The sequence below is a fragment of the Corvus brachyrhynchos genome, unplaced genomic scaffold (assembly GCF_000691975.1).
Source record: "Corvus brachyrhynchos isolate BGI_N302 unplaced genomic scaffold, ASM69197v1 scaffold60, whole genome shotgun sequence".
In the NCBI taxonomy this organism is placed as follows: domain Eukaryota; kingdom Metazoa; phylum Chordata; class Aves; order Passeriformes; family Corvidae; genus Corvus; species Corvus brachyrhynchos.
Genome location: NW_008236767.1, coordinates 1,926,728 through 1,943,190, shown reverse-complemented (window position 1 = coordinate 1,943,190; position 16,463 = coordinate 1,926,728). Strand labels below are relative to the sequence as shown.

Genomic DNA, 16,463 nt, shown 5'->3' with positions numbered 1-16,463 from the left:
TAACTCACTGGCCAGGCTAACAATGCTGTGTGCACAGCTGGGGATATCTTGGATGCCAGGGACATGCTCTGGGACAGCAGCTGCACTGCTGCCACCACACCCAGCTGCACCACTGGGCACTGACTCCTGATGTTGCCACGTCCTGATGAAGTAGCCCCAAGCACTGCATCAGAACACAAACATGCTGCTTTAAGTGTGAGCTCGTTTTCCAAGTCCATGCTCTTCTAGGCTGGCAACCAAATGCAATTACCAATGACTATATGGAAAGACATCTTTAAAGTGTAATCGGAAAAACAAAGACTTTGTGTCCTTCTGCAATAAAAGAACATGTGACTGTAAAATGGTAAGGCCATTCAAATGTGCCTGTTTCAATGTCTTGTTCCTTCTAAGGCCAGAGAAACACAGTGGGCAAGAAAAAATTACACTATTGCAGATAGTTTAGGTTCCTGACGACCAGGTACCCCCTTATAGGTCTGTACCAGGCACCTTGTCAGGCCCTGATGTCTTCTGCTTATGGTCATTTTCATTGCTGTTAAGTGGATACAGGGGCAGGTGTTTTACAGATGGGGAACTGCATTTTCAGGTTGTGAAACTGCTAAAGATACAGAAAATTAAGAAAGGAAGAAGAAACTGCCTGGGCCACTGAAAGCAGGTTGTCTTAGGTTACAAGGTAAGATGTAACCACAAGTATTCTATCACCATCTGTTAAAACCAGGTGGGGCAGTGTTCTTTGTCTCTTCCATGACACATCCCGGATGACTTCTGTTAATGGGCCACCAAGCCTCACTGCATGACTCATATTACATCATCCCATTGTGAGATGCCCCGCCCAGGGGGAGGAACCAAGCATTCCTACCTGGATATAATCTGAGGTTTGGAACACCACAGTCAGCCCTTAGCTGACTGGATCCCTAGCTACTGGATTCCCAGAGGAGAAGAGCTACATAACCACCACTGGGGCTTTTGAGGAAAACTACACCCTTCTACAGGATCACTGCTTCAACAGAACCACATCTACCACTTCAACAGGATTGCAGCCACCATTTAATCAGACTGCTACCACCACCCTGACCAACGGGGTGTCAGGTTGTATCCTGATCTGTCAGTGTTTCTGTACTATTGCATTTATTTCAATTTTCCTATTTAATTGTAGTTCTGATTTCGAGTCTCTCACTGGTTTGCTTTCAAACTAGTACACAGGTGCTGCCCAGTACCATGTTCAAAGTGCTGTGGAAGGTGGTGGAAGGAGTTCTTCCATGAAAAGACTACTTGAGGCACCATAGGGACACACTTTCCTTCCCTACTCAATAAAAATGGTGCTTGGGCTCCAAGGAACAGATCATCCAAAACCAAAATAAGCCACAAACATGATGCTCCATAAATTCCTTTTAAAAATCTTTTTAATGAAGAAATAATTCCATTCCAAAATATAGACACACAATTAAATAGTTTAATCACTTCAAAATATAACATGTCCCCAGTAGGTTCCAACACACACACACACAAAACAATACTTAACAGCAATACAAAAACCCCATACAATAGCAGTTCTGTTACAATACCAATGAATATTGTGACATCTTTAGTGTCTCTGTATCTGTCTCAAGTGGTGTCAAGTACAGTAGTTTTAAAAATGCGTTACAGTTAGTAGCCTCAAGATGTAACTTCATACTTTTTTTTTTCTTTTTGGTTCAAAGGTAAAAATGCCCTTTATTCTTCAGGACACAGTGGAGTGCTTGTTGTTCACAGCTCCGTCTGCTGAATTGAACCAGTGTGATTACAGCAACCCAAGGTTGCAATATTTACAAGGTCTATCTACAGTAATTGCCAAGAACCAATAAGGATGGGAGAAGATGACGACTGAAAGTAAAGGTGGACACACTTATGATAAATTATGATGCAACAATTTGGCTCATGCATATAAGAAAATACATATTATATCACAACAAAGGCCACACACCTTTTTATGCAGTTTAGTTAACATTACTACTTACAGACAACCCATTCTCCACCTTCGCTTTGGACATTCAAGGACCCTACACATCTTCACATCCCTGTCTCCTGATTCCAAACCACTGGTTTTCCTCCAGTGACAGTAAAACCACCTGGAGTTTTGACTGCCGTGGTGGGCCATTGGTAGTTCAGAAAAGGGCCATACCAAGGACCTCTTCTGTAACTCTGTTTTAATGACCGCAAACCACAACCAAAATAATATTCAACAAACAGACAAAGACCAGCTGGATGAAAATGCAGCCAGCTTAAGAGTTGGAAAAATGCTTAAAATAGACATTTGGAGAGCTAAGTAAGAGGTGCTTCATCTCAGAGCTCCAGGGCATAAGGGACCCAGAACTCCAACTCTAAGGGATCATCTTGTTGACACCAGTCTAAAAGAAAGGTGCTTGATTAGTCAACTTCAGTTCTTACTCCTGGTTCGGAAGCTCTTGCAATGGATTTAGTCTACTGCATCTATTCTAAGCATGGTGATAATGAGCACGCAGACATTAAGGTGATGAGAGGGATCTATTACTTTTGGTACAGTTAAACATGACATAGGTTGAATTAATCAGCCATTGCACATAGCTGTGTTCTAGCTTGTTTTCTCCCTGTTCAGGAAATGCTTGCCTGGAATCCTGAGCTGACAGCAATGTCTACAGGTTCACTGGAGTAGCTTAAAACACGGAGTGCTAGGCACTAGTGGAGGCTAACTCATTCCTGAGAGGAGGTCGGAGGAGGGGACAGTGGAGGATACGGTGCCTGCCTTGCCAGGATGGCACATACCCCAGGAACAAAGACCAGTGACGGCAAAAATGAAAAGCTTACATGAAGATATCAGGATCCCTTAGTATGCATTTGGATGTCTGAGAGCAAGCCCAGATACACAAGGATATACAGACAAGAGATCTGCATACACAATGAAATGATACGGAAGTGAAAAATGGCAGCAGCTCTTTCATACAGATACTCATTCCCCAACACATAGTGCCCAGGGAAACAGCCACGAGCCTGGAGAATGCATGCAAACAAGTGGACTTACTGGGTTGAGCGACATAGCAATCTCACGTAAATACGGCAGCACACATCCACGTCACCATGAAAGCAAGGACAGACAAGCCATGTTAACCTGCTTTAGATGGGTATCTCATCACTTGCTGAAGGCAAACTGTGCTGGTGTGAAATATCTGTATGAAACACCACTGTTTTCAGGGCTGTTAGACAGTGTCACTTCAGGTCAGCCAGGCACTGGAAGCCCAATATTGTGTTAGGGCAGTAAAGTTACCTTGGCACAGAGGCGGCCCCGAGCTAAGACACTGCGCAGCTCAGGAGGGCCGGGTGGCCAGCATGGAACACCTCCTGGTGTCCCTGCCCGGCTGCTGCTCCAGCTGTCCCTGGCCTGGCTCTGGTTCCTCTGCACGGCAGTGCCATGTGCCATAGAGGTGTCACCTTTGTTTCGGAGCAGGGTGCTCTGGGGAGCACGTTGATGCTAGTTTGTGTCAATGCCTGCTCAGGAGTATCTGTAGGTTTGTAGTCACAGCAGAGCAAACACTTTTCAGCCAGCAGCCTCACTGCCTAACCCTGCCTAATGGCCAGGTCAGTTCCCTTTCTCCTGAAATGCCTTGATACTGGAAAAATACGAAACCGGACGAAACTCCAATTCTGTAACTGTATGCCTGTCCTTTCGAAACAATCCACTGCTCTTCTTGTGCTTTTCACTGATCGCTATTTCTCCATCCAGCTCTGAAAGAGTCTCACCACACATTTCCAAGAGGGCATGCAGAACATCTGGTGGCTGGCTAAGGCAGTACACATTCGGAAATCAAAAGGAAACAGTTGCAAGCGCACTTTAAGCCTGTACATTTAAAGCTGAAGGCCTCAAAAATAACATAATGGAAGGGGGTGGGGGGGAAGAGGAGGGGCAGAGAGATGGAAAGAGCTGGTTTGTTGAACACATGCTTACTAAAGCTAAAACATCAATGAAACAATACCATGGAGGATTATACATAACATCAGTCAGTTCAGGGATCTTATGGCACCTGTGGTTTATAAACAGCTTTAGCAACGAGTATTTCAAAACATAGTTCACAGTTTTAAGAAGATCTGTGCTGATTTAAAAACTAGATTCTATATCATTTGAATGTCACCTTTTGTATATGATATCTATTTGGAAAAAAAATATTTACACTAACTTCTATGGCTGATTTGTTAGATTATTTTGAAAGAAACATTCCTAAGTTACACGTTAGCCCTAAATTAGAGAAGTTTATTATTATTATTAATGATATAATTATTATTATTTTAGTACATTTTGTATAAGCCTTAATTTAAAGACTTGCAAACAAATTGCAAATATAGTCTGGTACTTAGTTTTTTGGGCTACTAGATATATACACTCAGGAGTATAATCATTCAGTGTTAAATGCATACTTGTCACTTTTTATTTCTCCCGTGGAAAAAAATGTACAGTGTCTATAGTAAACCGACCTACTAAAATCTCAAAGTATTCAGAAATCAAATTTCTAACTATAAACAGTATTGTCATTGTAAACTGAACAGGTTCAATATCATGTGCAAAGGGTTTTCGTGAGTTATTAACAGCGCCGCCGTGTGTGACAGCAGCACGCGCGTCAGTCTGTTTGCTTCGCCGGTAATGAGCCATGTTACAGAAGATGTAGCTAATATAAGTTAGCCTTGAACAAAAGTCTTGTTGTCAAAAAACACACATCTACAAACTACAACTCTTAGAACAAAAGTACTGTGCTACAGTCCTCAGAACTTAGTTATGCGATTTTTTTGTCAAGAGACGCTGCACCTCTTGGTTCCACTCTTCTGTGAAGTTCGCAGCTGAGTTTTCTTCATCGTCTGTCCGAAAGCAGCTCTCCTCATCATCAGTTCTTACGTAGCTTTCGTTGTCTGTCTGACTGCAGCTTCCCTGTTGAGAAACGTTTACAGAAGGTTTTTAAAGAGTGCTGGTTTAAGATGCTGCACCCATGCAGGCAGAGCAAGTAAAGCCTCTGACTGCTGCTTTATTGAGAGAAAAAAGGAGCTGGCCAATTCCTGTGGTTATCCCTCAAGGAATTCAAAAAGGAAAAAAGCCATCCTACTTATGTGAGCCACAGGTATTTGAGCTGTAAACAGAAACTTACAGGGCATGAGGGAAGTCGGAAACTTTCCTTGCCCTGGGCAAGAAGACTGTTGCCTGCTCTGCTGTGGGACCTTGGGGTAACTCAGTCTGCATTGACACAGATTTGCAGTGCTCCCATTCTCCTTTCCATTTCACCTTTCCAAATTGCTCTATAAATAGAATGTTGGAAGCGAAACCATGGCTTATTCCCCTTGTGCAGTGTTCAGGCATTTGGTTAACACTCACCATCATGAGCCTCCCCTCACATGTAAATTTCTTGCCCTGTGTATGTTTTAGTGTCTAAGAAAACCTGTAGTTACTTGAAAGGGTGATTCTGAGTGCTACAGCTCATGAACAGCCTAGTCCACTGGTGCACCAGTTTCTGCTGGTGCTCCTCTGAGTCCTGAAGCATCAGTGAGTATGTCAAATTCCTACAGGAGAGGCATTTTAGCTGGTAATGGAAAAATGCTTGATAGGTTACTGCTGCTCCTTCTCAGAACTATGTCAGGATCTACAGTCAGGTAATACTGCAAACTTCTGCTTTTGGCACATTTATTGTAAAGGCATTGTTTACATATTTGTAAGTTAAGGAACTCATCCCTTTTATTCTTGAACTACTTCAGAGAGAAAACCAATCTGCATTGCATGAGATATGATAATCACAGCTTAACAGACCACTCCCTCCACATGAATTCTTTTCTACTCATTTCAGGCATAAAGCTGGTCTAAAAGATGGGAGATGAAATGCAAGTTACTCTGGCAAAAATAGTTAAATTAAATCTGATGAATGAAGAAAGGCCAGGTAGTTTAGTTTGCTGCTTCTCCTTTCTGAGACCATTTGATTGTATTAATTATTCAAGCACAAAGACTTCCACCCCACTCCTTAACACCTAAGCACGCCAAATGGTACAATGATCTTAATTTAGTGTCTCCTTGTGTCAGATGGTTACAAAAGACAAGCATTAACATTTTCTTGATAAATGCAAAGGAAGCCTGCACTGCAAGTCTAATAAGAGTTTCATAAAAAATTTCTGAGTTACATTTTAAATGATATCTTTTAAAAACCGGGCACGCCCCTGTACCACTTAAGTCTGCAAACTAATTTGGAAATCTTAGCAAAGGAATGTTTTTCTCTTCACAATTCAGACAAAAAAATGAAAATCAAAGGCATGGAAGAGGTCAGTTCTCAGCTGCTTCAGACTGACTTTTACTGAATCAGTTTCAGTGTTATGGAAACCGTAGAATCACTTAAGTTGGAAAAGATCATTGAGTCCAGCCATTAACCCAGCACTGCGAAGTCTCACTACTAAACCATGTTCCCAAGTGCCACATCCACATGCCTTTCAAATATCTCTGGGGATGGTGACTCAACTTCCCTCAGCTGCCTGTTTCAATGCTTGACAACCCTTTTGGTGACAAAATTTTTCCTAATACACAAAAATATAGGAACATCTCATATTTAGTGATGGTACCATTATAAACCACAAGAGTAAAATAAGAGTGGCTTGTGAAACATGGGATGCATTAAGATGCATTGACAGTAATGTTAAGTATTTGGGTTTGCTTCATATTTTTTGGATAAATTACTTCTCCTTGGTGGAGTGTGGGAAGGGTTATTCTAAATTCTCTCCAGGCGTCTCTCTGTTCCACAGCCAGCACTGGGATAGATTATCCAACTAGAATTAATGAGTACTAATGAACCTCAGAGCTTTAAATTCATTGCAACATTTTGGAAGAGCCAAAATTAATTCCAAGTTAAGACTTGTATGATTTGTCATGATATAAAACTGTTTCTTGACCTCTTCTGTTACTTAATCCACAGGTTCTTCTCTGTTACTTGTCATTCAGTCATTTTTCAAAAAACATTCCTATCACTTGTGTAATTTTAGAATTGAATTCACAAATTAAAGCTGCTTCTTCCCTGTTAACTTGGTCACAGTTTTTTACGCCTACATGCTAAGAAGAGGAGGACTTAGGGAGAAAAATAAACCAAAAAGAAAAGAAAACCAAAACATAGCTGAGTGAATGTAGCAGACATTTTTGAAAATTACTGTGCTGCTATGCTCCTGTTATTTTCAAATGGAATGGTCCAGATAATGCTGGCTTTTATGTATTTGTTCAAGAAAAAAACAAAAAAGACTGGACTAGACTGACCACACCATCACCCTTGGCCCATGGTTTTTATCACCCAACATTTGATGATATTCCCAATCTCTGCTGGTAAACGTGAAAGCAGAGGTTTGAGAAAAATGGCAAGAGATGAGAAAAATATGAAAGTGCTACTGAACAGGAATTCTGTCCTGGAAAAACAGTCAAGTTGAATAGATAGTATTTTTAAAGAATACATTCGTATCAAAAATTTGAAAGGATTTGGGGGTTTTGTGCTTGAAAAATATCCCACCTGTTTCAATACAAACCATTCAGTCACTTTTGCAATGGAAAATGTCACCCACAGACACCCAAAGCCTCAGACACCACAACAGTTCATGTTATATGGTTTCGAGAGAGTGAGAGGGTTTGGAGTGGGAATGGAACTGAATCGTTAACTGAAATTATTATGTTTTTGTCAAGATAGGGAAAATCGCAGTTAAAATCTGAGAACAAAACCTGTAATAAAGCCTCCTCCCTGTACTCCCTTTCAGAGGATGCTTTAGGATTGATTTCTGTTAGCTTTTCACACCTTCTCTCCTGTTATAATAATGCATATAAATGAATTAGGCATGACCAATTCAAATGTGTGCCAGCACTAAGAAAGCATAGCTTTAGAAAATCTAGGAGATTGTAGGTCTCGTGGGGACACGTTCACTGCATGAGTCAACAGCAACTAAATGAAAATGACAACTTTTCAGCCAGTTTCTGAAATGCAGGCTTTCTGCTCCTGTTGGCCATTCTTGGCAAAAAATCAAATGCTATCAAGGGGATAAAGGTAAAGCAACATCAAAGTTGCAGTTTCACCTAATGTCAAGATCTGCCTAGTGCCTGCTGAAAACAAGCTCAAATTCACTCTGTTTCTTTACTAAAAATAAAACAAGTACATTTAACATAAAAAGTAAATTGAAAACAGGATTAAATTATGTTTTATATATCACTGGACTTGCTCTCTTGGGAATTTGTTATACTAGATGCTATTTAAAATCAATTCTGGAAAATTGTACATAGTGCTTTTAAAGATGCAAATGAAAATAGCTTGCAAAAAGCATCAATCAAATAACATCAACTCCAGATGAATTAGGCAATGAACAAAACTCTGTGGCTGGCCATCAGCTGCAGTATCACTCATAAGGAGCTACAATAAACTGATCTCATTTCCTCCATAATTTTTTTCTTGTTGTGTGTGTGTTGTTTTTTTTTTTGTTTTTTGTTTTTTGTTTTAATAAGCACAGATGTAATACTGGTGTGAGATAGGAAAGTCTGTTGGCTTTCTACTTCCTATGGCCATCTAGGACCATAGTGACTGTATTTGTACCACTATTGACTGGATAAGGGCTTAAAAATAAAACTCTTCATGCAGCCTCTAAGCTTCAAGCAAGAACCCAATGAAAACTGCAAAAGCACTTTCGATACCATGTCTGGTATAAACTATTTGGAAGTTATTTTTCCAGTGCTGTGAAATGTAAGCACCAAATAAAATAGACAAGATATGACAGACTTCCATATTCACAACAGAGTGAATCTTGAGAAGTTTCACTTACCACATGAAGATGTATTTATCATAATGCACCATAATACGTTTTGTTCTTGTGGATATAGGTGAAGTGCCAAGTCTACCAGTTTTGGATGCTAACTTCTGTAGGGCAGGGCTTTTATAGCTCCTGGGAACGTTACAGTCTTTGGTACGGGCCAAAGGGCTCCCTTGGGAGCCAAAAAAATCTCACTATAAAAATCTCTCTTTTTGACGAGGTTTCAAAATGTTTCAAAAATCATCCAGGAGAGGAAATAGTAGCTCAGTCTCAGATCTCTGCTATTTGAGACAGGATACATATTTTCAAGAAAGGCAGGCTTTAGGGCAGTATGTTTCTCCACATCACTATGTTAACACTGCTTCCCAACAAAAGAGGAAACTTTAAATGGAAGTGCCTGAGTTTTGTAATTCTAATTAAAAAGATTTTTTTGACTTATTATTGCAAATTGTAATTATATTCAGTTATATATAAAATTTCTACTATATACATAGTTATACACACACATTGTTGTTGAAAGATCCATTTTACTTTTCACCTGATCTAAAACTGACAACTGCACCAAAACAGAGTAAGAAAACTTATTTTTCTGGCCATCAATGTTTAGGAAACTCTACATGGATCATGTTTTTAACAGGGCTACTGAGAAAATGAATGCAACCTGAGGGGCAATGTAAGGAGAATTTTTATGAGCAGTTATTTGGTGTTTATAGTACTCTGGGTATTGCAGTTTATTTGCTTTTCACATTATTCTGCTTCAGCTGCAAGACGCTAAGACAGATGCTTTGGAAATACCCACTAGCAGCTGCTTTCACAAGATACACATTTTAACAGTCAAATTTCACTGTCATCAGAAGATGCAAACCCCTTGAATCAGGGTCAAGTTTTACCATCAAAACTGCCGCATAAATAAGGAGGTCTACCATAAAACATGACACAAAATCTAACAATATGAGTTCCTGTTAGAGTTGGCACAGGTTGGTTCACTGGTTTTTCTTATCTGAACATGACCCTGCTCCCAAGCTCTAGTGTCCATTTGATTGTTGACCTCTGCTTGCTTTTAGTTCTGGCATTGAGCAAGAGGCTCAGTTTGCAGACCAGAATCAGATCCCTATTCTGATTTCTCCTCCCTTTCTGTCCCCGTCATCCCATGGTTCATTGTCTCAGCAGTTTGGACAGCACTGTCTCAGTGCCATCTTCACAGCAGGGCACTGCACTCTCCTAGAAAGTCAGAAATGCAGAATCCACGGCTTCAGCTGAGGCAAGAAGAAATGTGTGGTCTCCCATTTCCTGGGCAAATGTTCAGAGTAACAGGCTACTTCATAAAAATAGATGATGTCTGTCTTCCTGAGGAGAAACACAATTGCTGAACTTGGCAATAATCTCAGTGCTGCAACTGTGAGGTTGGCATGGGTAAGGAACATGACCTGAATATGAGACAGCAGGGAGTTTATAGATCTTGCCATATTTCTGAGCTGCCAGACTCTATCCAGTACCTGAGTGCCTCCCACTTGGATTGGGGCATTTTAAACCTCCGCAACACATTTGAGGAGACCTTTTTTCAGCAGCTGGTTGATTGCTTTCTTTAACATAACTCTTGTTTCACACACTGAAGTAGATGTTCTGATCTCATCAGAAATTATTTATTTCAGTTATCCTAGGAAGACTGAAGCATTGAAAGGAATTAAACTCAGGTCTCCTGAAATGTAATCTGGTTCCTTATCTCCTGGATAAGGTTTCTCTGTACTGGCTAATGTATTTGTCATCATCCCCATGGATAAAAAGCCCACATTCTCACTCTGATGGTCAACAAAGGAAAAATAAAAAAAAGGGTGATGGCTTAACATGAAACCATGGGACTAGGACCACAGATCCATAAATTAGAACTGATTCAGAGAGATTCCAAGGCATCCCAACACAGGTTAAAAGGATAAAGAAACAGCATTGTCATTGTTCAGGCGCCACAAGATGCATTGCAACTGAAATGTATACTATGAGGATTAATTCCAAACTTTCCTCTAAATTCTATTAATACTTACTTGAGAGGAGAGAGAAGAATATTGCACTCAACTTTGCAAACTGACCTGTAGGTAACAAAGGACAGAAAACAGGAAGATGACAAATTAAGCCTGTGAGCAGCCAGGCAGTGTATTATTCTGAAAAAAGCCATGCACAAGCCTAGAAATAAAGGGAGCAATTAGAGACCCAGAAAATAACCCCAGTGAAAACTGTCTTACACAATATATCAGCAAAAGACTGTACCAAGACCAAAAGTGGAAACAGATGTGGGAGGATACACACTGTTAGCATTTACACCTGTGCATCAAATGTGTTTGGTTTTTTTTCTGATACAGATACTTGTTATTTACAACATGCTTAAAAAAAAAAAAAGAGAGAGAAAGAAGCCTCCTCTAAGGTTTCATGTCCCTGATTTCCCTACGTATCTTGGGTTTTTTGCTCATACTTTAACACTAATTTAGAGTTCAGCATAAAAATCTTTCTTGGAGACAAGGTGACACAAAATAACAAGAGTGGGTTTGGGCCAACCATCTTCCATGCTACACTACATCTACGTGTTTTTCTAAATGTGCTGATTTTACACGAAGTGAGACATTTAATAACATAAAAATGGTTACCAGATTGTTACTGAGGTGACCATTCTGCCATCTTAGTAGGAGTTCCTTCTTGCAGGTTTTTTCAGCTGACAACTGCATTAGGATAGCTACAGCTTCTGACTTTTTTTGGCAATCCAGATGAATGCAGTGTACATGTGAGTACAAACAGTTAAACAGCTTGTAATAAATTTCAATGGTTTGATGCAAATGAGAGTAGTTGACCTGGCCTCAGTTCAACAGGATACCCTGAACAGAAATTTCCCAATTTTCCTTTGTTTTCCCAAGTAGAAAGTTGTGGCTTTTTTAGAATACTCAGTGATATTAGTAGAAAAAGGAATAGAAGAGCAAAATACCACAAATAAACAGCAAATTGCAGAGAACAACCAATGCCAAAGCATGTCTTGGGATCAATATATGATACTATCCAACCAACTCCTAATCATCTTAGCAGTCCCTATTAACTTAGCACTTTTTCTTGCTTCCTTTAACCCTATTCCCTAATTTAAATGGCATCAACCATACTGGGAAGAACTTCTCATGCATTGCCATTACATGCTTTGGGGCTGTGGTATCAACTAAAATTAGATTCTACTTACAAGTCACTACTGTCAAATCACTGCCTGATAGGAGCTGACAATCTCACGGACAGTAAAGTACATCATGAAACTTGTTTTGGAAAAATGCTGTTAAGCAGAACTTGTCTAGAATGAGGACTTTCTGTTCCCTCAGTGAATATATTTTTGACTTAAAAAAAGCTTGTTTTTTTTTTTTTTTTGGCCGGAGGGGATGTGTGTGTGTGTGTGTTGGTTTTTTTGTCTTTGTTCCCCTGGTGGAAACAAATAATGTGAAGCAACGGGGAATAAACTTCACTTTGTAGTCTTGGCTCAGCTAAATTCAGGAGTTTTATTCTGATGTTAATAAGGGAGAAGATTTCCTCTGCTTCTTCTGGGAATGTTGGTGGAAAACAGCAGAAAAACTATTTTGACTGAAGCAAGACTAGCACCCAGTGCCATCAAGTGACATGTATAACTTCTCCTGCCCATATTTGCAGTGGACATACAAACTGTATTTTATGCATGTACGAAATCCCGTTGTAACTTGTCAAACTCGAGTAACACCATTGCCACTTCCATACTGTAACCAAAATACAGTCAAACTGGTCTGTTGTTCCTTCTGAAGAAAATAGATTTTTTACCAGCAAGAATAACATTTATTATTTGATGCCTGACAGCTGTGACTATTTAGGCACTCCTTCTCTAAACTGACAACCACTTTTCATTACATCAGCAGTTGTTGTTCATCCTGTTCAGGAGTTCAAAGGCTGTGACTTTTGACATTTCCTATCTTGGGTAAAAAATTCTGACAACACCCCCTATGTCACCTGGTCACCTGCTGTTGCCTTAGTAGATGATCTGTAACAATCCTGCTCCTTTTGTTATGTCCTTAAAGACCTCTGCAATGAAATGGTTTTTGCCAAGCTACCACGGGCATGTAGCAGGTCTACATAAACAACAACAACAATAATAACAACAACAAGAAGATGCTCACATCAACCTTAAAGTTACCTCAAATTTTGATAAGACTCAATGAACTTTTACAAGACTAACATATCCTAGCAGCTTTACAGAAAAGAAGACCAAAAGAGCAGCCAATCTTCATTACAACACAAGCCTGTCAGACACAGATTGTATCCAAAGTGACCAGCACTGAACACTAGAGGAAAACTACCAGAAAAAATGGCTAGATTTTATTAGCTCCCAGAAATCAGCAGTTTAAAGAATCCCTGCCCATAAAGTGATTTTGAACCTTATTTGCAGACATCTGATCTCTCAGAACATGTCTAATTTGGTTTTTTTACCCCATTTTTTTAATATGTTCTTTAGGGGTGAGGTCCATATTTGAGCCAATCACCATGTGGGAACAAAGTTATTTTTGTTTGCTTCAGCTCCGCTCCCAAATAACTGAACTAGGTTTTCCTTCCTATTGACACTATTTCCAACTTTATAAGAAGTAATGTATTTTAAATTCAGATATTCCAAGTTAGAATAACTGAAAACATGGCAATAATCTGCAACACCAGGTAGAAGTGGAGACCATGATGCAGATAGGGACATCTACAGAATTCCAGCTCCTCCTGGCATATTTGCTTTACTCAGACTCTTAAACAAATGCCCTTTGAGAGCTTCCTCAGGGAAGTGTTTAATGGCATATCCCCAGGCTTCTCTGCACCAGATGCTTGTTGAATACTTGGTCCTCTGGGATACAATTCGTTTCAGAACCTTTTCTGTACCTCCAGATTCTGACAATGACAGTAGCACACAGACTGCACTTGAGCTTCAGTTCACACTGGAGAAACCCTTGTGAATGTTTTTTGCTACTGGAGAAAAAAAAAGATCTGAAAATAGCAGGACATCTTGACACCACCAACCAGCACCTGTGGTAGTGGGGAATGAGATCTAAGTGACTTGGTAGGCATGGGCAGAGAACAAGCTCAGAGGCAGGTCTGTCCCACCTGGGTCCCTGGTACCCTCAGGCAGTGTGGTCTTGGATATGCACAAAGGCTGGATGCATGTGTGTCTGTGGAAGGGTGGCAGCAGCTTCTGGAATGTGGTTGCTCTGGTAACTGAGATCACATCCCAGAGCCCAGGGCTGGTTAGATGGCACTGGGCACCTGAGGCACATCATCCTTTCTGACTTATGGAAAAGCATGGGCAGCTGGTGTCCTTGTCCTACCTGGTATGCCTCATCCTGCAGCTTCTGCTTCAGGTACTCCTCCATTTTCAGTTCGTTCTCCAGCTGGCGGACAGAGTCGTTCTCGTAATTTTCATCATCTGCTCTGACATAAGGGTCTCCATCTTCTGTAACCCTAAAGACAATTATTAATAAATAGCCTCCTGAGATGAATGACATTCAGAGTCAATAAAACTTCCCTCTATTGTAATCTATGAGGACTGTGGGATAATTTTAGTCTAACCACACGCTCCACTGGTTAGTATTTTCGTGGCAGTGGAGAACACTTCTGATATTTCCCCTCTCCAGTGATCTGGCACTGATGAAGTACACCAAAGGGCATATTCTGCTGAAGGCAATACCCTAAGGAAATGAGCAACAAAGTTCTCAATAACTTCATACAAAGAGGCTGAACTAAAAATAACTAGAAAGATGCCTATTGTCTCTGAAAGGAATGATCAGGTTGTAAAAATCAATCTGTTTGTTCATCAATTAAGCAGGTCAACAAAAAGCATTCTGTGTTTTCCATTTACACATTTCTCCTTTTCCAGTAAGCCCCAACAGGTCCCTCAGTCTGGATAAACAGGGAATAGGACTGCAGGGCTTATTAGGGAAAACAGCTGTCCCATGGCCTCCATGCTGCCTGAGTGTACCAGGCTGGATGTGAGACAGCTCACTCCTGAGGGAGTCCTAAGTTCTGGCCTTTATTGTTTACAGAGCCCACTACTGTGTAACCATGAAACAGTCCTCACTTGGATTTATGCTTTTTTTAACCAAAAAATTGAGAGGGAGAGGAAATACTGTGTGCTGCACATTGTTTTCAAAGGAAGAAGAACGAGGTCAGGAAGGGGCATTGAGCAGGTACCCACATGTCACTGCGGATGGAGCCGGTGGCAGCAGCGCTGTGGATGTATCCTGGCTTCCGGGCATGGATCTGCGCCAGGAAAGCCTTCTCAGACGTCGGGGATGGAACCAGGTCATCAAAGTGAGTCCGTCCAAACTCAGAATCCACATTGCTCTCTGTCTCGCTGCCCACTTCTGTGAAACAAGAAGTCCCATTTAACTTTCACAAAGTAAATATGCTTGCCTATTTCTTTAAGCATTTCTCTGCTTTTCCAACCGAGAATGCCACCTCCTCACAGTGAATAAAAGCATATTATTCTACTTATATTGGCAAAGCGTAGAGTTTTCTTACTGAAAGCACCTTTTGAAGGTGCTACTGAAGCTTTTGCTTAGTTCAATTATTAGGTAGGATATTTTAATGGTAATACTACAGGTTGCATTTTACAACAGGTCCTGTATGATCTATGCTAAATCTAATTTCTAAAGAGTGAAATCCCACTCCATGTGCAATCACAGACAAAGTTTTCACTGTATGCAGCTGCACCTCTACATCCACGGCTTTGAGACCTGCTGAGTTCCAGAAGTTGTTATTTAGGGATTTTTTTAATAAAAGCATAAAAAGCTTTGAAGATATGTATTTTCCCACATCCCACTTCTTTCATATAAATGTGAAATGTCACTGTGGTGACTATTCCCCCTCGTTAGCCTCACTCACCAGAATTTAGTTCTTTTACCAAAGAAGACATGGTGTTGGTGATTGAATCTGCTGCCACCAGCAAATCATTTCTTAAGTTTCGTCTTGCACCTGAAGCAAGAGATGGACAAAGCACAGTGTTACTATTATCCACATGACATATGTTTTACTGCTGAAAGCAGTTTCGCCCCGGCTGAAAGCTGTCACTGTGATAATTCAGGGTATCAAAGTCCTTACGAGGGACACGTGCAGAAGAGTTCTCTGCAGAATGGCCTCATTTACTTATGCTGTATGCAAAAGCAGAAGCCTCCCCTCATGCTTCATTTAATCACAATGCCAGATATGTGGAGATTATTCATTGCCATCAAGCTTGCATTTGTGTGGTGACACCAGCAGACTGGGCCTGGAAGATTAAATCCAGCGTGAACTCATTTACAGTGCCTGTGGGGGAGGAGAGAAGAAATGAAGTGTTTTCTCTAAGTTCCCACAGCTCTGTTTAATGACACCATTATTGCCAGGTATTTGCCAGATAATTACGGCAAATGTTGAAGAAACACACTTGACCTCATCCCTCATCAAGACTATACAGATTTCTCTTCTCTGCTCCCTCTCAGCCTCTCCTGTAGCTCAAGGACTTTCTTGTATATTCTATAATTTACTGTCTCTCTCTCTCCCCCCAACCCCCCTTGTTTTTTTTAATAAAGGAAGCACTACTGCCTCTCTAAACAGCCCCAGGCTGCTTTTAAACTCTTTCTAATAACGCATCTAGAAGTGTTTCCCTG

General features: G+C 40.6%; 1 protein-coding gene across 17 annotated transcripts in view; it reads right to left on the bottom strand.

Moving 5' to 3' along the window:
• Positions 1 to 1,382: 1,382 nt before the first annotated feature.
• The window catches only part of DTNA (dystrobrevin alpha), a 193,059-nt gene continuing 177,978 nt past the window's right edge, over positions 1,383 to 16,463 (bottom strand). For 14 of the 17 annotated variants that reach the window (XM_017727416.1, XM_017727423.1, XM_017727422.1 and 11 more), the window contains 4 exons: positions 15,703 to 15,792; positions 15,014 to 15,182; positions 14,148 to 14,280; positions 1,383 to 4,927 (listed from right to left, as the gene is read on the bottom strand). In XM_017727416.1, coding sequence (XP_017582905.1) covers positions 4,772 to 4,927; positions 14,148 to 14,280; positions 15,014 to 15,182; positions 15,703 to 15,792 — 548 coding nt within the window. In that variant the 3' untranslated portion in view covers positions 1,383 to 4,771. Of the gene's footprint in view, positions 4,928 to 10,838; positions 10,884 to 14,147; positions 14,281 to 15,013; positions 15,183 to 15,702; positions 15,793 to 16,463 lie in introns of all 17 variants that reach the window. The other 3 variants (XM_017727426.1, XM_017727429.1, XM_017727430.1) reach the window with 1 other exon arrangement.